The following is a 23483-nucleotide window of genomic DNA, read 5'->3' as shown; positions in this document are numbered from 1 at the left end:
GTGCTGCATTCACAGCTACACTGTTCATTACTGCTATATAATGTTGCTGTATTCTAGAATGTTTTTTCTTCTATCTCACGCTAGATGTAGATTCACAGCTACACTGCTCAGTACTACTATATAATAGCCACTAGGCTGCTTTAGGTAATGTGCTGCATGGAGACAGGAGTGCAGGAATCACTCATGTCTCTGTGTGTGCTGTGTATGGGAGACTTAATAGCAGCTTGTCTCCATACAACAGCTCAGAGAACCGTAATTAGAGAGAGTGTGCAGGGGAGAAACTGGTGGAAAGTGCAGGATATAATGGTGATATAATGGCCAGAAATCGTGTTATCCCTCGCAAAGACAAATCATCTTATTCTGAAAGGTCACCTGAACTGAGAGGAGTCTTGTTTATTTAATCATTGTAGCCAGACAATAATCCTAGATGGATATTTTGTTTTCTCAGATTAAGGAGCTGGAACAGGAAAGCAAACACTTGTCCCAGGCGATGGCGGCTTTAAGACAAAGAGCCCAAGAAAGCACTGATTCTAGAGTCAAAGAAGTCGAGATGGAAAACAAGATGCTCCATGAAACCATCACAGACACCAGCAGTAAACTGAACGAGCTGGAGCATGAAAAGAAGCAACTGCAGAAGGCACATGATCATGTGAAGGACAAGGCTGAACGAATGGAGGAGTTGGAGAAGGAAGTCCGACGGGTCGAGAAGCAGAATGAAGGGTTGGCTAAGAAGTTGTCCTCCATGAGGATCATTGAAGAAAAGGTGGAGATTTTGGAGAAGGAGAATGGAAAGCTGGAAAGTGAAAATAGAATATTCAAGAAGTCTCTGGATACTTTGCAGAATGTGTCCATTCGGCTGGAGGTTCTGGAGAAGGAAAACAAGCAGCTGGATGAAGAGAACGTAGAGCTCAGGAGAGCGGTGGAAGCCATGAGGTTCTCCTGTGCCAGGATCAACCAGATTGAAAGAGAGAATACCAAGCTCCAGAAGGAGAAGGAAGATCTGCAGAAGGACGTGGAAGTGCTGAAGGTGCTGGGGAAAAAGTCTGAGCGTCTGGAAGTGAGCTACCAAGGCTTGAGCGAGGAAAACTGGAGGCTTCAGCAGATGGTTGAGACTGGAAAGAAGAAAGTGACGGAGCTGGAGACTGAGCTTAAGGACACGGAGAAGGAAAATAAAGAAATGCAAAAAACCCTGGAGGAGATGAAGATTTCCAGCAAGAGGCTGGAACGGTTGGAACAAGAAAAGAAGATAGCGGAGCAAGAGATGTCGCAACTGGAGAAGGACAAGAAGATGTTGGAGAAGGAATCGAAGAGGCTTTGGCAGCAGGTAGAGCTGAAGGACGCCATATTGGATGACAACACAGTGAAGCTAGCTGACCTGGAGAAGGAGAGTAAAACACTAGAGAAGGAGGTTTCTCGGCTAAGGGAGTCGTCTTCTAGAACCAGAGAGCTAGAAAAGGAGAATAAAGACCTGGTGCAACAGATGACTGTTGATAAGAGGACACTGGCGACACTAAGGGAGGTACGAGCTCAGCACATTACTAATGTTAGTGGGAAATCTATTGTCTCTCTGTGAAGATGATGAGTTAATAGAGGATAGTACTTGGTTCTGGATCCTCATTTGTGGGTTCAAGTGGTGGAAAATATCCTTTCTAAGAAGTATGAATTGTCTTAAGTGGGGACACTTTTAAAGTGGTTGTCCTCATTGAAGTCTAGGTTTATCACCACTGCTCTGGCCTCTGTATATTGGCTGCAGGAGTTACATCATGGTTAGAGTGCACATCACCGCTGCAGCCAATCGCTGATCCTTGTGGCTTGTGCTGTCTACATCCGCCAAGCTCAGACATTTGCTGCACTGTGATGTGCACTATTGTCGGGATGTCACTGGCGCAGTCTATACACAAAAACCGAAGGGAGGATGTGTACTGTATTTTACATTTTGGCGCAGATTACCTGTTTGGCTGTCTTTGTCACTGCACGACTCCATCTTGCTCAGCTGAATGGAAATTGGCATATAATAATCTGCATTAAAAGTGGAGTTTTCCTGTAAAATATTTGTGTGTAGATCAGATGTTGATTCCTTGTACACCCATCTATGTTACTAACTTGGACCCCCGTCTACAGGATCTGGTCTTAGAAAAGTTAAAAACCCAACAAATGTCAAGCGAATTGGACAAACTCAGCCTGGAACTTGAGAAGATTGGGTTAAATAAAGAGTTAATGCTGCAAGATGAGAACAGTATTGCTGAAAAGTAAGTGATCCCCATGTACAAAGAAGCTTCAGTTCAGCCTCTGTCCCTGGCGGTATAATAATACGGCATCTAAAGATGTGTGACCTGAGGAGGGGGAAGAAGTAGATGGATGCAATTTATTGCTCACTGTTTCCGGCCATTTGCGGCTGGGGGGGGAGATGACTGTAATAGTTATGAATTGGGCTAAGTTTCGGTGCTGAGTCCTCAATTCTACACCCTTCGTCATATTTCTTGACACACTGTACCGTAATTACAGGAAATACAAGATTCTGGAAAGTAAGATCGAATCAACACTAAAGACAACTTTGGCCGTAAAAGAAAGTAAAATCCTTTCGCTCGAAGGTCAAGTGGACGAAGTCCGGAATCTTAACCAGCAGCTTCAAAACGAGCTAAATTCGGTAAGATGCAGGGGATTGGGACTGTATGGGTAAACTCATCTTAGCCATTCAATGTGTGTCAAAAGCATAACTGGTCAGGAACTGGTGTTCTAAGTATTTTCTGATTTATTTTATTTGAGAATGGAGGGGCCCTTTAAAACCATTAAATTCTGCAGATCAAAGCAGAATGGTGATATTAATCTCCTACCGTGATGAATACACATTCTTCATGTATATACAGTCTGAACAGGAAACCTAATCCGCACCAGGAAGGGTCCGGTCATCACCAGCAGGGGCAGAAGGTGCCAGCGGAGCGTGAGAGAGTGGCATCAAAAGAAGAAAGTCGGATTGTAGATTTAGATGGTCAGCTCTTGGGGAGCAGTGTCTTAAAATGCCAGGCGATCTAATTCTTCTGTCCCGATCTTGTCCTTTACTGCTATGGCTACTATATATGTCTTGTCCAATATTTCAGGTGAAACAAGACCTCGAGATGCAAAATGAGACCGTAGATTCGATTGTTCCAAATTTTCGGTGTCGGAGCATCCAAAAAAACCATGGCACAGAGACCCTGGAGAACGGACAGCCGGAGAGCACACGGGATCTGTGGAGGGCAAAGGACCGAGTCATCGAAGTGGAGCGGGATGTAAGTTCTTGTCTTTGAAAAGTTTCTCTAGTTTCATTTCTATTCTAACGCCTTAGGGTAAATAGTCATCAAAATGTATAGCATATTAGACTATATCTTTATATTTGTTCTGATACAGAGTTCTGAAACCTCGGTTTACCCCTATCTGTTTATATTTGTATGGTACAGTTCTGCTTCAGGAGTCTGTTATTGTCTGCAGCGCTGATCACATTGATGGCAGTCAATCAGCTCTGCGGCTCTTCCCGAGTAGACGACACGAGTCAATGAGCTCAATGATTGGCTGCAGAGATATTGACGTTACGTCAGTGATGCAGACTATAACAAACACTGTGATCCGCAGCGCAGACTCAGTGCTCGACCTGAGAAACCAGAGTAAAGCACTGTTCTGTTTGTTTGTTTTTTCAAACACCTTTAAATCTGTCTCCCACAGGCCCCCCCTAGTGGTGGCTGCACACAGACACATTTTTCAATGTTCATTAATCGGAGAAGGCCTGGGAATGATTGGCATCAGTTGGCCATTCTCTTGAAGTAATGTTTGTTGGATTTTAAGAAAATGTTATGTATTTTTGTTCATTTCTGTTTTTTGTAGAATGCAGCTTTACAAGCAGAGAATAAGTTGATGAAAGAGCAAGTGCGGCATCTGGGGACTCAGAACCATGCTCTCAACAACCAGATGGGGGCGCTGCAGAAACAGATCAGTTTCCTTCAAGAAAACAACACTACACTGCAGACGCAAACTGCCAACCTGCAGGTGAGAAGCTACAGGGACCCAACAATGAGGGGGTGGAGGATGGCAAGGTGGTGGAGATTTATATGCCGAACTTTAACCATTTTATATTAATCTTGTTCAGGTTGAGAGCTCGGCCGCTGCTTCCCAAAGTGTTTCCTTAACATCCCAGATCGCTCAGCTGCAGAGCCAGCTGTCCACCCTGGAGGGCGAGAACGACAGGGTGGCACGCCAGCGAGAGGAGGCCATCGCCAGCCATGACGCACTGCTAAGAGATCACAATCACTTGGTCTCCCTGTATGAACGCCAGTCTGCAGAGTACGAGGGTCTCATCAATCAGCACAGCGCCCTGAAGGCGCAGCACAAGAACCTGGAGCAGACAAACTGCATCCTGGAGGATAGGTAAGTGCTAAATGGTGGGCATAGGGTTGGAAGGATTTTAGGGTGCTGGAGTTGCTACATAATCTGTTACACACTTTTAAGGGATTGTAAACATTTTTGTTGTGTCTTTTTATTGCAGCTCAGTCCCATTCATTTCATTAGAGCCTATAAACAATATAGTACGTGACTGGGCAATATAGTACGTGGCTGGGCAATATACTACGTGACTGGGCAATATACTAAGTGGCTGGGCAATATACTACGTAGCTGGGCAATATAGTACGTGACTGGGCAATATAGTACGTGGCTGGGCAATATACTACATGACTGGGCAATATACTACGTGACTGGGCAATATAGTACGTGGCTGGGCAATATACTACGTGACTGGGCAATATAGTACGTGGCTGGGCAATATACTACGTGGCTGTGCAATATACTACGTGACTGGGCAATATACTACGTGGCTGGGCAATATACTACGTGGCTGGGCAATATACTACGTGACTGGGCAATATACTACGTGGCTGGGCAATATACTACGTGGCTGAGCAATATACTGCGTGGACATGCATATTCTAGAATACCCGATGCGTTAGAATCGGGCCAACATCTAGTTTTTCTATAATGAGCCGCTGCCTTTTTGTTACAGCTACAACAACCTACTGCGCCATAAAGCGGAGCTGGAGGAGCGGGACCGAGCATTAAACTGCGAGAATAAAGAATTGCAGCAGGAAAAGAGGAAGAACGTCCAGGCTGCCGGTGAGAAGGAGAAGCTACAGGAGGAGCTGCAGAGGTGAGAGCCGCAGGAGGTTTTCTGGAATGAACACGACACTTAGATGCAAAAATGGTCACTTGTCATTGGTGGTCTTAACCACGATGACTATGAAATCCTTCTCTTCCAGTATCGTGCAGATCTAGATGTAGTCATTATTTCATTGTTATTCTTTCATTAGTCTCAAATTTCAGACCAATCTGTAGCTAAGAGGCAGCACGATCCTACCCTCACTGCTCTGTTTGCAATAGGACATCTGGAAAATTAAAAGGTGTTGTCTGGAACTTAAAGGGAACCTGTCACCCCGAAAATCCCGAGTGAGGTAAGCCCACCGGCATCAGGAGCTTATCTACAGCATTCTGTAATGCTGTAGATAAGCCCCCGATGTAACCTGAAAAGGGAGAAAAAGACGTTATATTATACACACCCAGGGGCGGTCCCGCTGCTGGTCAGGTCGGATGGGCGTCTCCGGTCCGCTGCGGCGCCTCCTATCTTCTTTCCATGACGTCCTCTTCTGCTCTTCAGCCACGGCTCCGGCGCAGGCGTACTTTGCTCTGCCCTGTTGAGGGCAGACAAAGTACTGCAGTGCGCAGGCACCGGGCCTCTGACCTTTCCGGCGCCTGCGCACTGCAGTACTATCCTCTGCCCTCAAGAGGGCAGAGCAAAGTACGCCGGAGCCGTGGCTGAAGATCAGAAGAGGACGTCATGGAAAGAAGATAGGAGGCGCCGGAGCGGACCGGAGACGCCCATCCGACCTGACCAGCAGCGGGACCGCCCCTGGGTGAGTATAATATAACGTCTTTTTCTCCCTTTTCAGGTTACATCGGGGGCTTATCTACAGCATTACAGAATGCTGTAGATAAGCCCCTGATGCCGGTGGGCTTACCTCACCCGGGATTTTCGGGGTGACAGGTTCCCTTTAAATTATTTTATACCTTATCGTTAGGATAGGTGATCAGTATTAGAGCATTGAGGGTCCTACAACCAAAACTCCAACTGATGAGCTGTTACTGGGTGGAAAGACCACCAGATGTACACGGTGCGCGGAGCCAGAGCAGCGCTTATAAGGGCACCATCTAGTGGCCATTCTCTGTACTGCAGATCAGATCACATTGTCTTCGATAGTTGCTGAGCTGCGACCGCTACAGTGTATGGAGTGATGCTGTTATCCCTCCATCACTGTGAATGTCTCACAGTAGAAATCAGTGGGCACAGCACAATAAGGCTATGTGTCCACAATCCGGAAATGGCAGCGATTTTGACCCAGCATATATTAGCTGCATCTAAAATGTTGCTGTCCATTGAGCATCGGTAAATCCGCATGTGTTCATGGAATCATGCAGATTTACCGCATCTAATACAGTCTACTGTTTCACCGCCGATCAGAAGCAGTGTTTGCTGCGCTGTTCCTGCTTTGAGCAGGGGGTTGAACCAGATGACCCAGGAGGTCCCTTCCAACTCTACCATTCTATGATTCAAACACTGAATGTTGGGGACCCCTATTCAAGTGAATGGGGTTTGGGTTTGGGTCTAGGTACTGTTCTGGTACCCGAAATCGAATTTTTTGTAACTGTTCAGCCGAACCCGCCAGACCCGAACATCCAGGTGTCCGCCCATCTCTACACAGCACCCTTCTCCACTTGCTTCATTAACACCATACATTTCCATAAGTTCAGCTCGGACAATCCCTATACTTGCTCATCCTGTCAGCCCCAGCACCGCAGTATTCCTGAGATCTGTTACATTTCCCTCACGCGGTTCCACATCCATCTTCCTCCGTATGGAAGGGGTTAAGGTTCTCTTCCTACCACTTATATTGAGCAGTAGGCTTCGGATGTTTCAGGAATGTCTCCAGAGAGTTTTGTACAACTTCGTACCGCCTCAACGTTTTGTTGACATCGTGCTTGCAGTGCACTGCATCCTGAACTTGACCTTGCCTCCAACGAACACTTTACTTTCACTAACTCCCCAATCAGGAAGCAATTCCCCTTTTCTCACCTCTAGCTTCCCTCCAGTATGGGCTGGTCCCAAGTATTAACTACATCCTACCCTGTATTGGATCCTATGTCTCTTCCTATACTTTCCCTACACCTGAGCTTAGAGTACCAGTGTCGCCTTAGGCGTTACCTTTGCAGTATCTACTCAGCAGCATCTGTACCTATAACACTATGCATTACTTACATTGCATTCACCGCATGACCTAGTTCACACATCACAATGCATGTACAAAATGCATGACACTATTCACATGACTCGATCGTCATCTTGCAATGGCGACACACAGCCTGTAGGTTTTTTTTACTCCCCCCTCCCTCCCCCCATTTTCTGATTGACACAACTACTCGTTGAGACGATAATGGCTTTGCCCTGTCCTATTTCTTTGCATTGCTATTACCTGCCTCCTTGTACAATTCTGTGTCTGTACTGTGCCTGCATCTGATTATCTGTGTGGAACTAGTAATGTGTGGAGAGAGTCCTCAGAGAGATTTTTTTGGCTGGGACCAAGATCGTCTTGTCTTTTCATGCTTAAAATTGTTTTTCAATACTTTATTACTATATATGTACAGAAGCATCTTCTGTTTTTGTACTAAATTGCGCTGACAGCAGAGTCTAATTTCTCTTTACTGGATGGTACACAGAGGACATCTGAGTATGTTGGACCCCTACTGATCTTACATATAATGGCATTAATACGTCAGCCCTGGACAACCCCTTTAACATCTAATATGGTTTCATTAAAGGGGATGTCCAGGACTTCTACATTGATGGCCTTTCTGATTGGTGGGGGTTCGACACTCTGTCCCTCCTGTGGATTAGCTGTTCCTGGTGCCGGCAATTACTTGGTGTGCTGAGCTCAGTCATTGGCATAGTGCCTGCGGCCGGGTACTGCACATCCGCCCCTCATTGAATCCATAGGGGGCAGGTGTACGGTATACGTTCAGTTGAGGAATATGTGTTGTGCAACTGCGCAACTCAACATATCTGGCCGCTGCCGGCACGGGAACATCTGATCCTCAGGAGTGGCCGGGTGTCACATCACCATCAATCCAGATAAAATGTGATACATGAAAATCCCAGACCACCCGTTGAAATGAATAACCTTTTTAGTTTTGACCAGTGGGATGTTCACATTGCGACTCCTGTGTGTTTCAGGCTGAAGTTCCTGCACAATGAGCTCCAGGTGGAATATAACACTTTACACAAACACACCAAGGACACGAAGAGCTCGCTGAATAACGCCCAGATGGAGCTGAACCGATGGCAGGCAAAGTTCGATGAGTTAAAGGAGCAGCACCAGAACATGGACATAACTCTCACCAAGCTGGACAACCGCTGCGAGGTAGGACCAGGGGCATACTCGTTTCTCCATGGTGGAAAACTTTCCTCCATTGCAACTTTCAGTGTGCAAACCTCAGTGTGCTGGAAGTCACATCGTCACCATAAAGACCCCCAACTGATGATGGAAGTAGGAAGACAGATATAAAGGATGACCATTATCTACGGTCTATGGGCCACAGACAGAAACCAATGTGATCTAATCTTCTCTGCTGTTTGTTTCCATGCTTCTAAAAGGGCGCCACCTAGTGTCAGCCTAGTGAAACTACAGTTTTTCCGTACATTCATTATGTCCTTTAAAAACAACAAACACACCCTCTAGATACACACCTAGTTCTATATATGCATGCACCCTGAAATGTGCTGCTAGTGAAGCCCCCACATATAGTATGATGCTCCCTGTAGTCCCCTTCATCCCACCCCAGACACACACGCAAACTTCCCACTTGCCTATGTGTGCTGCTCTGGTCTGCTACCATATGGAATGGTGGACTTGGGATCTGTGGACTCCCTGCTGCACCACTGTATTCAACTGAGGGCAGAGTTTAAATTGGTCATCCCCCGACCTCCCGGGCCAACTCACCAAATTGGTGACAGTCCTGAGTGTCCCAGGACAGCTGGGAGTTATTGTACGATTAATGCATCATTTCTGAGCAGACGTTACATGAAGTGGAGCTGGATCTATGTGACTTTGTGTTGCAGCTAATGAGCCGCCTGAAGCGAAATCTGGAGGAGGAGAACCATCATCTTCTCAGCCAGATCCAGATGCTGAATCAGCAGAACCAGATGTTGCTGGAGTCGAGTATGGAGAGTAAAGAGCATTATTACGAGGAACAGAAGCAGTACATGTAAGGTGCAGGGCCTGGAGGTCATGGGTCAACCAAATCTATCAGATTTTTGGTTTCTAGTTACTTAATGTTTATTTTTCCCTTCCTTTTAGAGATAAATTGAACGACCTAAGAAGACAGAAGGAGAAGCTGGAGGAGAAAATAATGGACCAGTATAAATTCTATGACCCTGCACCCAAGAAGTAGGTGTTATTCCTTGTCCTAAGACACTTAAGTCACAGTCCCGGACCACATAACAGCAAGCTGAGATATATAGATATCTGTAATCTGGTGACATTGTTAAATGGAAAAAAATCCCAGCACTCACGTGTAGAATAATTGCTTATTTAACCCCTTAGTGACAGAGCCAATTTGGTACTTAATGACCGAGCCAATTTTTGCAATTCTGACCACTGTCACTTTATGAGGTTATAACTCTGGAGCGCTTCAACGGATCCCGCTGATTCGGAGATTGTTTTTTCGACACATATTGTACTTCATGTTAGTGGTAACATTTCTTCGATATTACTTGCGATTATTTATAAAAAAAACGGAAATATGGCAAAAAATTTTAATATTTTGCAATTTTCAAACTTTGTATTTTTATGCCCTTAAATCAGAGAGATATGTCACGAAAAATAGTTAATAAATAACATTTCACACATGTCTACTTTACATCAGCACAATTTTGGAAACAATATTTTTTTTTGTTAGGGAGTTATAAGGGTTAAAAGTTGACCAGCAATTTCTCATTTTTACAACACCTTTTTTTTTTTAGGGACCGCATCACATTTGAAGTCATTTTGAGGGGTCTATATGATAGAAAATAATGAAGTGTGAAACCATTCTAAAAACTACACCCCTCAAGGTTCTCAAAACCACATTCAAGAAGTTTATTAATCCTTTACGTGCTTCACAGGAACTGAAACAATGTGGAAGGAAAAAATGAACATTTAACTTTTTTTTGCAAACATTTTAATTCAGAACAATTTTTTTTATTTTCACAAGTGTAAAAACAGAAATGTAACCATAAATTTTGTTATGCAATTTCTCCTGAATACGCTAATACCCCATATGTGGGGGTAAACCACTGTTTGGGCGTACCGCAGAACTTGGAAGTGAAGGAGTGCCGTTTGACTTTTTCAATGCAGAATTGGCTGGAATTGAGATCGGACGCCATGTCACGTTTAGAGAGCCCCTGATGTGCCTAAACAGTGGAAACCCCCCACAAGTGACCCCATTTTGGAAACTAGACCCCCCATGGAACTTATCTAGATGTGTGGTGAGAACTTTGAATGCCCAAGTGCTTCACAGAAGTTTAGAATGGAGAGTCGTGAAAATAATTTTTTTTTTTCCACAAAATAGATTTTTTAGCCCCCAAGTTTTTATTTTCACAATGGTAACAGGAGAAATTGGACCACTAAAGTTGTTGTCCAATTTATCCCGAGTATGCTGATGCCCCATATGTGGGGGTAACCCACTGTTTGGGCGCACGGCAGAGCTCAGAAGGTAGGGAGCACCATTTGACTTTTTGAGCGCAAAATTGGCTGTCGTGTTTGGAGACCCCCTGATGTACCTAAACAGTGGAAACGCCCCAATTCTAGCTCCAACCCTAACCCCAACACACCCCTAACCCTAATCCCAACCCGATCCATAATCCTAATCACTAACCCTAACGATAATCACAACTTTTACCCCAAAACAACCCTAATGTCAACCCTAACGATAATCATAACCCTAATCAAAACCCTAAATCCAACACACCCCTAATCCTAATCTCAACCCTAACCTCAAACCTAACCCTAATCCCAATACACCCCTAATCACAACCCTAACCTTAACCCTAATCCCAAACCTAACCCTAATCCCAAGCGTAACCCTAATGCCAACCCTAACCCTAATACCAACCCTAATCCAAACCCTAACCCTAATCCCAACTCTAACCCTAACTTTAGCCCCAACCCTAGCCCTAACTTTTGCCCCAACCCTAACCCTAGCCCTAAGGCTACTTTCACACTTGCGTCGTTTGGCATCCGTCGCAATCCGTCGTTTTGAACAAAAAACGGATCCTGCAAATGTGCCAGCAGGATGCATTTTTTGCCCATAGACTTGTATTGCCGACGGATCGTGACGGATGGCCACACGTCGCGTCCGTCGTGCACTGGATCAGTTGTGTTTTGGCGGACTGTCGGCACAAAAAACGTTCAATGTAACTTTTTTTGTACGTCGCGTCCGCCATTTCTGACCGTGCATGCGTGGCCGTAACTCCGCCCCCTCCTCCCCAGGACATAGATTGGGCAGCGGATGCGTTGAAAAACTACATCCGCTGCCCACGTTGTGCACAATTTTCACAACGTGCGTCGGTATGTTGGGCCGATGCATTGCGACGGCCCCATACCGACGCAAGTGTGAAAGAACCCTAACCCTAAATTTAGCCCCAACCCTAACCCTAAATTTAGCCCCAACCCTAACCCTAAATTTAGCCCCAACCCTAACCTTAAATTTAGCCCCAACCCTAGCCCTAGCCCTTACCCTAATTTTAGCCCCAACTGCTCTTCTCCTGCCGGCCGGCAGATGGCGACAGATGGCGGGCGCACTGCGCATGCGCCCGCCATTTTCTTTTGCCAAGAAGACCAGGAGGAGCAGAAGGAGGACCCATGGACACTGGTGAGTAGAATAGGGTCCCCGAATCCCCCTATTTCTCTGTCCTCTGATGTGCGATCACATCACAGGACAGAGAATTACACTTTGATTTTTTTTTTTTTTTTTTTTTGCGGTCGCTGGTAAACAGTTAATTACCGGCGATCGCAAAACAGGGATCGGTAAAACCGACCCCGGTCTTGTTCTTTGGGGTCTCGGCTACCCCCGGCAGCCGAGACCCCAAAGATTCTCCCGGTGCCGGCCGACCCCGGAGAAAATCCGACTCTGGGGGCGCTATTTACTTTTTCCACAGCGCCGTTAATTAACGGCGCTGTGGTTTAAGTACCCTTAGCGGCCGCCATTAAAAGGCGTATCGGCGGTCGTTAAGGGGTTAATCCAGTGAAATCCAAACAGTCCTACTTTTCAGCCCATCCCAGGCTTTTGTCAATAGTGGAGCAAACCTGAAATGGGATTATTTATGCAGTAACCTAAATTCACATATAAAAAAATGCAAACCAAATATATATACATAAACCTAATATATATAATAATAATAAATAATCTTTATTTTTATATAGCGCTAACATATTCCGCAGCGCTTTACAGTTTGCACACATTATCATCGCTGTCCCCGTTGGGGCTCACAATCTAAATTCCCTACCAGTATGTCTTTGGAATGTGGGAGGAAACCGGAGAACCCGGAGGAAACCCACGCAAACACGGAGAGAACATACAAACTCTTTGCAGATGTTGTCCTTGGTGGGATTAGAACCCTGGACCCCAGCGCTGCAAGGCTGCTGTGCTAACCACTGCGCCACCGTGATACATAAACCTAATATATATACATAAAATTATACAAAAATGTTGTGATTCCATAACATAATAATCATCCTACCCAAAATCCAAACTGATCCATACATCAATTATTTATAAGGTATATCCGACATAATACATTTTTATAAGGATGTTATTCAATCAGTGGATGCAAAACAATCCTTTTATATGCATATTTGGAATAATATTTAGTGTAAGTTTTGTTTTTAGTTTCACATATAAAAACTTTACAAAAAAAAAAAAGGTAAAAAGCGCACTTTAAAAAACTGTCATAGAGATATTTCTATTCACATATAGAGAACAGTTATCAACAAAATTCTTTCATGCAATGCTTCATGTATTATAATAATAAATATATTAATTTCTCCTTCGCCTCATTGGGGGACACAGACCGTGGGTGTATGCTGCTGCCACTAGGAGGCTGACACTAAGTGATACAAAGAAAGTGATCTCCTCCCCTGCAGTATACACCCTCCTGCTGGCTCTCAGCTCCTCCCCTGCAGTATACACCCTCCTGCTGACTCTCGGCTCCTCCCCTGCAGTATACACCCTCCTGCTGGCTCTCGGCTCCCCCCCTGCAGTATACACCCTCCTGCTGGCTCTCAGCTCCTCCCCTGCAGTATACACCCTCCTGCTGGCTCTCGGCTCCTCCCCTGCAGTATACACCCTCCTGCTGGCTCTCGGCTCCTCCCCTGCAGTATACACCCTCCTGCTGGCTCTCAGCTCCTCCCCTGCAGTATACACCCTCCTGCTGGCTCTCAGCTCCTCCCCTGCAGTATACACCCTCCTGCTGGCTCTCGGCTCCTCCCCTGCAGTATACACCCTCCTGCTGGCTCTCAGCTAACCAGTTCTTGCTTAGTGTCTGTAGGAGGCACATGGGTCTGTTTCAGACCCCAACGTTTTTATTTTATTGTTTAATTTTCTGTAAATTTTTATTTTTTAATTAACGGAGTGAAGTGGGCGACGGTTCCTTTCAAGGTTCCGATCTCCCTCGAACCATCAACAGGCGAGCACGGCGAGTACTCCTCCCCGTACCCTTTCCTGCGACGTGGGAAGCCATGCCTGAGCTCACTTCAGGGGCGACTGTTCCTTTCATGGTCCCGATCTCCCCACACCAGCAGCAGGCGACCACATGGAGTGTCGCCTCCATGTATCCTCTCCTGGAGCCAGGCCTAATGCCGGACAACTGACCCTGTCCACCCGGACTGAACTCCGTGGCTGTACAGAGGCCCCTCTCTATGGCGTCCGAGCAGCCCCCACTGTCCCACCACTGTGAAAGCGGATGGCACAAGGAGGCGGACGGTTCCTCTCCACCTCCCTAACAAAGGGATGATGGATTGAGGCTTATCCCTGCACCGTCCACGCTGCACAGAACAGCGCTGAAACCCACATCCGCGGCGGCTCCATGCCAGGACGCGCACCAATGGTGAGTGGATCCATCTTCAGAGGGATATTCACATGCTGACAGGCAGCCTCAGCCACTTCCCTGTGGCCCACCTCTCTGAGGTAACGCTCTGGATGGCTGCAAAAATTTAGCCCCTGGCTTCGGCCGATTTGTAGGCCGCATCCTGGAAGTCTTGCCTGGAACTGGTGACGTCCGCCGGCTACAGAAATTTAGGCCCCGGCTTGGGCCTATTCAACATCGTGTCTGTGGCTCCGCCCCCCAAATTGGCGCTTCTCGCTCTCTGCGAGATTTTATCAACTCTGCAACTCCCGGTGGCCATCTTGGTCAACCCGGCCAGCTCACACTGGGGTGACAGTTTTTTTGCATTAATGGGGCACATCGACTCTACATCAGTACCCGGGTAAGGAAGTACCTGGTCTTAAAGGCACACGATTAGTAGTCCCTGGTCTTAAAGGCATATGGCCAGTATTCCCAGTCTTAAAGGCGTATGACATGTGTTCCTTGATCTTTTAAAGCGCATGTCCAGTATTCTCTGGTCTTAAAGGCGCGTGACCAGTATTCCCTGTTCTTAAAGGCGCATGACCAGTATTCCCTGTTCTTAAAGGCGCATGACCAGTATTCCCTGGTCTTAAAGGCGCATGACCAGTATTCCCTGGTCTTAAAGGCGCATGACCAGTATTCCCTGGTCTTAAAGGCGCATGACCAGTATTCTCTGGTCTTAAAGGAGCTTGATCAATCCGAGGAGCCCTCCGCCGCCGACCCCAGCTTTATCCTCTAGTTCCCCTCAGTGGACTTCTTCACTGACCACAATCCATGGTTCTCTCACCAAGAGATTGAACCCCTCTGTGTACCCTCTGTATTTGGAGTGCTCGCAGGACCAATATACATGGTCCCTATCCTACATGGGAGCCGTCGGCTAACAGGGGCCGCAAGTATTCTAGAAACGTGCAGGCGTCTAGAAACATACAGGCATCTAGAAAACGGAAGTTTTTTGTTTCCTGCTCCCTCACTAATGATTTGAAGACAACAAGGCTCTGAATATGGATTGGATATTGCCTGAACTTGCCAGAGCTTCAGAGACTAAACTCCCTCGAGAGCATTTGCCATTCATTTCGGATAAGCGATTCACTGGACAGAAGCCTCTACGTGGGATGCCATGCCTGGCCTTTTTTTTTAAGGGCGACGGGTCCTTTAAAGGGCACCGATCTCCCCACACCATCAACAGACGAGACACGAGTGTCGCCTCCATGTTTCCTCTTCTGCATCCAGGTTTCCTCTTCTGCATCCAGGCCTAACGCCAGACAACCTGTCCTGTCCACCCGGAGACCTGGACTCTGTGGACATACAGAGGCACCCTTTTTGGCGTACGAGCACCCCCCTCTGCATCACCACTATTTAGCGGAAGATGCAAGAAGGCGGACAGTTCCTCTCCACTTCCCTGTTAAGAGGTTGGTGGATCGAGGGTTCCTAATTTTTATCTCTGCACCGTGAAAAGAGAGCGGTGATGGCAAGAGACTATGACTTGCTGGATGCAGCTGCACATTCTGCCATGGGGCAGATTAAAAGGGTAGAATCTCCTGTGGTATACCTACCAGTATCCCTACCCGATGGGTCATCAATTAAAAATACCACGGACTGTCAGATAGCAAATCTGGTTCGTTCCGTCTTCGGGTTCGGCGCTCTATCCTCCCTAGCGGCCACATGGATTCCTAGAGCAATGGTCTCCTGGCTGGAGACCTTAACTACCTTGATTCACACCAGTAACAACTGGCCAATCAAATCCTTTGAGCGGGAGACTGACAAAGGATTGTATAAGGATTGTCCAGCACAGTCTAGATCTAAGGGATCTTGGTTCCAAACAGGGGAACGAAAAGTAAGATCGACCCTGGACCTCAAACTTCTAACAACCTTTGACATGGTCCTCCTTCTTTGGATGGAGTCCCTCCGCTCAGCCATTACTTCAACAGAAAAAGGTGCAGTTTCCGGCATCCATTGATATTCGGGGTGCTTACCCTCTGCAAAAATTCCTTCGCCTTTCCATTCGTCAACAGCATTTTCAAGTCACAACCTTGTCCTTCGGCCTTGCTTCTGCACCCAGAGTGTTCGCACGGGTCATGGCAGATGTTATGTTTCTCTTGCACTCTAGAGGCGTGCTCGTCCTGCCCTGTGTGGTCGACTGTCTAGCCGCCCTTCCAGGACTACGCTGAGTCGTCTATATCTCTTGCGATACCTTCTCTCCTGGGCTGGCAGCTACACTTAGACAAGTTCTCCTCATTTCCAGCCCAGCAGATATCCTTTTTGAGGATGATCCTGCACACTTCTAGAAGGATGGTAATTCTTCCTCGAGACAAGGTCATGGCCCTTCAACAGGGAGCTCGCGCAAGGAGAGTTCTGAGGACTTGGTTACTCACCCCCTCATTTAATTCGATTTACTAGGAGAGTTCTGAGGAAAAATGGTGACGACAATGGAAGCGGTTTCCTTTGCTCCGCTCATTTTCAGCAAGTCAAACAGACTTTCAGACAATAGTCTCTGAGCTCCTTCTTCATCCAGGGCCTTTCTCCCGGTTCAATGGTTATTAATAACTACCAATGCCAATCTTTTTCTCCCTATCATTGTTCTGGAGATCCGAACGGTAGTCCTACAGCAGGTCCACTGCCTTCTGGCAGGTCACCCTTTCCGAATTCAATTGGATAATGCCACGGCGGTGCCATACGTCAGTAATCTAGCAGGTACCCACGGTCAGGCGCCATGACCGAGGTACCTCACTTTCTCTGATGGGCCAAAGTCTATTATTCGGTGATCTCGGTAGTATATATCCCAGGAGTAGAACTCTGAACGGCAAACAAATTCAGCCGTCAGGGTTCCGCCTCAAGTCAGTGGGAACTTCACCCCGAAGTCTTCCATCAGATCTGCCCTTACTGGAGCTCTCCAGTTGTAGGTGGGATGACCTCCAGACTGAAGGAAATGTACTCGAGTTCGTGGTTCGGCCTCGAGATCCAAGAGCCATCGCACTCCATGCTCTGGTTCTGCCGTGGTACCAGTTTCCATAACTCCCCTTCCACTACTTCCAAAAGCCTTTCGGAAGCAGAAAGGGGCCCCAGTGATCCTCAGAGATCCGCACTGACCACGTCCGTTTTTTGTTTGCGGAGCTAGTATCTTCTTGCCTTATTGCAGCAAAACTGCAAGTAGGGACTTTCTCACAGGGAGTTTTCACACGTAATCCTTCTCTATCGCATACCGTTAGCTCATTGGGACCTTATTATTCCTAGGAGCCTTACAGTAGGCTCCTTTTCATCAGGGCAGACTTTACTATCAGGGAAAGTCACCCCTTTTTCCTCTGCAATATTCTCACTCTGACGAGTCTTCGGAGTTAGCTGCTCTGCTCTTTCAGACTTTTTTCCCTTATTACCTTCGAGGCAAGGTTGTCCTCAGGCCATCCCCATCCCTTGTTACCAAGGTGGTACTGTGTTACCACTGTTATGAGGGCATAGTTCTTCCCTCATCTCTTTTGGCACCAGTCCACAAAATGGAATGAGTTCCCCCATATTCTGGACGAAGTGAGTGCTCTGAGTAGGTACGTCTTGAGGACGGCGTCCTTCCGAAGGTTGGACGCTTTATTTGGGCTTCCTGACGGTAGAGGAAGGCTTTCTGACATTTTCAGGAAGGGTTTAGCCGTTTCATCGACCATGATAACATGGTGAATTCTTTTCACCATCCAGGAGTCCTTCCGTGCTAGATGTCAGCCTATCTCCCTGTCTATCAAGGGTTCTAGGCACCAGGCGTCGGCAAGGCACGCCTGCAAGCTTGCAGATTCGTCCAGTCCGCATGCATTCTTGAAGCACTATAATTCCAACACTTCCACAGATGTGAATCTGGGCAGGCGGACTCTGCAGGCCGCGGTGGCGCACTTGTAAGTAGCGGTTACACAGGGCCTGATCTATTGGGTTGTCCCCACCCAGGGACTGCTTTGGGACGTCCCACGGTCTGTGTCCCCCAATGAGGCGAAGGAGAAATAGGGATTTTTGTGTACTCACCGTAAAATCCTTTTCTCCGAGCCATTCATTGGGGGACACAGCTCCCACCCTGTTATTAGCTTATGATTGTTTTTTATAATCTGACATGCTATACTCTCATATATAATATGACATGCTATACGCTCATATATTGTTATTGATCTCCTACTGCTTTTGCACCGAACTGGTTAGCTGAGAGCCAGCAGGAGGGTGTATACTGCAGGGGAGGAGCTAACTTTCTTTGTATCACTTAGTGTCAGCCTCCTAGTGGCAGCAGCATACACCCACGGTCTGTGTCCCCCAATGAATGGCTCGGAGAAAAGGATTTTACAGTGAGTACACAAAAATCCCTATTTTTGTATTAATTATGTGCATGTCCGTGTAGAGAATAATTCATTATTGAATCATTGCGCTTGGGATGTCTAAAGTATAAAAAAAGATAAGATTTAGAGAAGCAGACAGAATGAAGTTACCTGACCTAATACGACCGATTTTATAGTCCTTGTTCAGACCATGCCGTGATGGCATGTTCAAAGTGTGCATCCAGTAAGCTTCTCTGCAAAGAAGTAATTATTTTTAATATCCTCTCCTCACCTGAGAATTTTAACTTGTTTTAATACCTGATATTTTAATTGGGCAATTTTCTTTTTTTTAAAAAGAGAAGGAAGCTGCAATGAAATGTCATTACACCTCATGATGGACTTATGATGATGGCGTCCAAAAAAATGGAAAAAAAAATTCACATTTTTCCTTGCATGCAATAGTAAACAAATGTAATAATTTAAATAAAGAGCGGAAAAAAACACATGACAAAGTATTGATTTTTGATATATTCATTTGAGATACGTGAAAAAATAAAAAAAATCAGATTTTTTTTACACTCATTATTCCATATATGCATATAAAAGGATTGTTTTGCATCCATCGAGAGAATAACGTCCTTATAAAAATGAATTACCGTATATTATGTCTGATATATCTTATACATAATTGATGTATGGATAGGGTAGGATGAATATTATGTTATTGAATCACAACTTTTTTTATTTTTTTTTATATCATTTTATGTGTGTGTGTGTATACATATATTTGTTTTGCATGTTTTTATGTTCATTTGTGGTGATGTAATTTACTTGGTGTTACTGCATAAATAATCCCATTTCATGTTTGTTCCACTATTGACAAAAACCTGGGATGGGCTCAAATGTAGGACTGTTTGGATTTCACTGGATTAAATAAGCAATTATCCTACACGTGAGTGCCAGGATTTTTTTCCATTTTGCGGTTTCTCTCCACATTCACCACGTTCACACGGAGTGCCGACCATCTTATTATTATTTTGGGGTCTCCACTGTTCTCTAAAGTCTGTACAGTTACATGAGTGTAGTTGTAATTCATCGATATGCAGCAGAGCTGTAAGTGTGATCGCTGATGGCTGAGGGTATCTTTATCCTTTGGGGGCAGTATTATGTACTGGTGACAGTATGGCAGAATTCGGTGTGGACTGCATAAGAGTGTATTCTGTTGATATCGAGTAGTGTTTGCATTGTACAATTTTTTACAGTAGATGCGAAATGATGGTATGATACAGGCACAGTATTGTGGTATTAGATGTGCACAGCATGGGGCTGCGTGTAGACCCTGTGTAATGTTATTGGTGTATAGTTCCATGCTATTGTGTACTGTTATCGCTGCAGATCCACATGTGGCATACTTTATGCTGAATTTGCTGTGGATCTTGGTCTTTGCTCTTTGTTTTGACAATTCGCCTGATTTCATCTCTGCACCGAAGGCTGATTTTTGGCTGCTGATTGTTTTGTGCAGCGTGTGCCTGAGAATCTGTAAACTATCTATCATCTACTCTGCTGCTACTTTACTGAGCCGCAAATGCGCTGACCGCAAAATGGGACCAAAAAGTGAAACGCGTTGTATTATTGTAGTTTAAAGCAGAAGTACACAAAAGTACCGTAATTTCTGTCTTTTTCACCTATCCCTGACTATTCTTATTGGGATTTTGTGTCCGCAGGAAGAACCAATGGTCCGGTGCTCGAGCTCTTGCCAAGCTCATCAAACCAAGAAAAGAGAGCTCCCGAGAGAGACCCAAGTCAGTGGGTGATGTCACCAACCAAACCGTGGAGAACGTGGAGATTGCTGCGTCGCCATCTTGTACGCGGCCCCTAAGAGTGCAGCAAGAGAATACGGATAACTGTTCTCTGGGGTCTGATGAGAGGGACGTGGCCAAGTCCTTCACCAGTAAAGGTGCGTTGTGTGCGTGAACACTCGTAATGATTCCTGGTCAGAGCGATCTGGAATCTCCTCCAGTTCTAGGTGCGTCCTAAACTGTTTGCTGGTTTTCAGATCCAATGAACTTTGCTTATTTCCAATTTTCAGACCTTTGAGCATAAAGTGTGAATCTGTATCCACCTATTGATTTATATGAGGCCAATACATCTCCAAAGGTCACTATTTAGCTAATCTGAAGAATTGCAAAGTGTCTGATTTCACCTCTATTATCCCAATGGCTGCAGCATGTCCTCACTTCCTGCCTCTGCTTGCTGCAGATTGTGGAATGAATACCTATAAATCTGTCATTCACAGGAGAAAGTCTAGGGATGTTTTTATTTGTGGCTTTCAGTCATTTGCAGTCAACAACTAGAATTATGGGTCAAGTCCAAAAATCTGTCCCAAAAGGAGACTTCAGGCGCCCTCTGATTTGTCCACTATTTGCGCAGCTTGTTGCCAACACTAGGTGGCAGTCTGTGTCCAGCTTCCAGATTGGAGAAGTCATGTAGAGAGCGCCACCTACTGGTAGCAACAGGCAGATGAGGACATTTGGGGAACTAAGGCTTTGTAGACTAAAAACTGGACCATAATCTAAGATGCATTTTATCTGTCTCCGTCTATTCCACATTTATCTCTGTTTAACCCGTATAACTCTCACTTCTCTCCTGTCCTGCCTGGTGACTTCTCTATCTATCCGTAGCCGCTCCTCGCAAAAAGTTTCCATTTTTGAAAAGCAAGAGTCAAGAAAAGAAGGCGTCACAGAGTCAGCGCCGTTTCTCGGAGCGCCTGCGGTTCTGGTCATCTGTAGATCTCTCGCCCACTACCCATAAGAGCTCTGTCTCCCTCCCAGAGATCAGGGACTTCTGATGCTCTGTGTAGTCTCTTTCTAGAGCGCACCCCTATCCTTAATTTATTACTCGCCATTTTTATACATTTACCTCAAGGACCAAAATTGACTCTCCGCACATTATCTGTATTGTCTAAGTTGTATGTTTACCCAGAAGTAATGGTGTGAAGCTGATCAGACACCTCTCCCTTCTTAAAACTGAAGTTTCACCCAATCGTCACTCACCACAAAGTAATTGTCCTGGCAGCGTAAGTCTCAGCGTTTCCTGCAGCCATGATATTTTTGTCTGCAAGATGTTGCGCTGCTGTGTTACTGTCCGTCATCAAATGTGGCGCAGGGAAGTATCTTTTCATGATGTTAGAAGTATAGCAGAACTGTGCTCTTAATTACATTGGGTAGCTGCTGCAGAACTTCTTTTGAGCCTATAATATTTTTGTAGCTATGACTGGAAGTATCAAACAGAACAAATGAAAGTAATTCAGATATTGGCATTGTTTTAAGTGGTAACGTATCCGATGAATATACTGCGATTGGCTTCCTAGCAATTGTCTGTATATGTAGATTAGCTGAGGTTACTCCTCCTCGCCTCCTTTTAATCTCTGCACTTAGAGGATCAGCAGCTCCAGCAGTTGTCAAACTCCCAACTCCCAGTATTCCTTGAAACCTGTGTCTGCTCATGTTGGGAGTAGTAGTTTGACGGCAGCTGAAGACTTGTGGTGTTAACTACATAGACATCTCTCTTTGCAGACGACTTAGCCCTTAGATCTAATGTAGCTGCAGCCTAAAGTGCGGCGGTTTTTGTATTATTTTGGGTGGAGGCTGTAGTACAGGACTGAGGAAATGTTGAAAACTTGAATAAAAAACTAATTTCACTTTACATATTTATATAGATATAGGGCAGGTAACATAGCAAATGTGAAATCTCCTATATATATACACTATACATTGAAATGAATGAATACTTCCCTGGTCACGGCGGCTTCCCCTCTTGTCAGACCAGTGACCTCCATTGTCCAGACATTGTTCTGCATGTCCAGTTTCAGCTTTCTCTCCTCTAACCTGTCGTTTGCGCTTTGCCGATTAACCCTCTGTTCACTGTGCGAGCATCTGAAATGGACGCATCATCCGACATGTGGAGGCGATCATACAACATGTCGTCCTAGAGAGTTAGTGTCACCTACTTATAGGGTGGGTTTACAATTGGTGGTCTGGGCAAGCACCCTGCAATGGCTAATGCTTAAATGTAATTGATATGATTTGTCGGGAGCAAGAACACAGCTCCATGTGTTTATATTTGAGGATTTGGGGGAGTTGTTCCCCGTGGTCCAGAGCAGGGGGTCATGGTAGTGTAGCCTGCGAGATTGCTTGTTTTTTTTCCCACATGTTGTTGCCCCTGTTCTGTCCCTTATATCGCCTCCCCAATGGGGATAACGCATTGCTTTACTTATAGCTTAGTCTGGCGCAGCGCGGCACGGATCTGACTCCCAGTACATTGTGGAAATGTTTCTTCAGAGTGTGAATAGACACCACTGTAGATCTATCTCCTGTGTGCACGTCCTCTATGGACATAAGTGCAGCTGTAGACTTTGCAGTATCTCCCTTCTTTAGAGTGGTAACATATGGGGGGTTATATTGTTCTGTAATTGGCTGACATACAATGAGAAGTTACAAATACATTGAAGAGAAAATTTTATTCCACTTGTTACATTGTCTAAATCTCTTGGATACATGGTTTCCAGCATGATGCACTTATGTGTCAGTATCTGCCGCCGTGCGCTGCGTCAGGCCTCCTTGTATACTGTATACCATCTGCTCACTAGATCGTGTGCTCTTTGGTTCTTTAGTCCTGGTTGATGTTGGTCATAAGGAGCATCGTAAATCTTATCATGGCTGCAGCAGTGAGGAGATGGAGGGCTCAGAGCGGACTTCTCGCTCACGGAGGATAGAAGCTGGCTCCAGGGCCTTCTCCACATCTGCAATTCACTTGAGCCCGGCGACAAGTCTGAGGTCTCAGCAGCCAGGTAGATGGAAGGGTGAGTATTGGAGCAGCTCCTGTAGAGATAGGCAAGTGTGCATTAATAATGGGGAGGGTACTGTTGGGGTTGGGTTATGTGCGACATTTTCCTAAGGCTCAATGGTAATGGC

At 45.8% G+C, this 23483-nt stretch overlaps 1 protein-coding gene across 3 annotated transcripts in view; it reads left to right on the top strand.

Annotated features, from left to right (window-relative positions):
- CCDC88C (coiled-coil domain containing 88C) overlaps positions 1–23483 on the top strand; it is an 87830-nt gene that overhangs the window by 38959 nt on the left and 25388 nt on the right. For 2 of the 3 annotated variants that reach the window (XM_069736812.1, XM_069736801.1), the window contains exons 15-26: positions 449–1519; positions 2122–2249; positions 2506–2647; positions 3099–3269; positions 3859–4020; positions 4121–4398; positions 5030–5173; positions 8306–8492; positions 9191–9336; positions 9429–9518; positions 20235–20467; positions 23183–23371. In XM_069736812.1, coding sequence (XP_069592913.1) covers positions 449–1519; positions 2122–2249; positions 2506–2647; positions 3099–3269; positions 3859–4020; positions 4121–4398; positions 5030–5173; positions 8306–8492; positions 9191–9336; positions 9429–9518; positions 20235–20467; positions 23183–23371 — 2941 coding nt within the window. Of the gene's footprint in view, positions 1–448; positions 1520–2121; positions 2250–2505; positions 2648–3098; positions 3270–3858; positions 4021–4120; positions 4399–5029; positions 5174–8305; positions 8493–9190; positions 9337–9428; positions 9519–20234; positions 20468–21191; positions 21490–23182; positions 23372–23483 lie in introns of those variants that run through there. The other variant, XM_069736820.1, reaches the window with a different exon arrangement.

This window comes from Ranitomeya imitator, chromosome 1 (assembly GCF_032444005.1).
Source record: "Ranitomeya imitator isolate aRanImi1 chromosome 1, aRanImi1.pri, whole genome shotgun sequence".
In the NCBI taxonomy this organism is placed as follows: domain Eukaryota; kingdom Metazoa; phylum Chordata; class Amphibia; order Anura; family Dendrobatidae; genus Ranitomeya; species Ranitomeya imitator.
The sequence above is the reverse complement of the archived record's forward strand: the minus strand, read 5'-3'. Positions and strand labels throughout refer to the sequence as shown.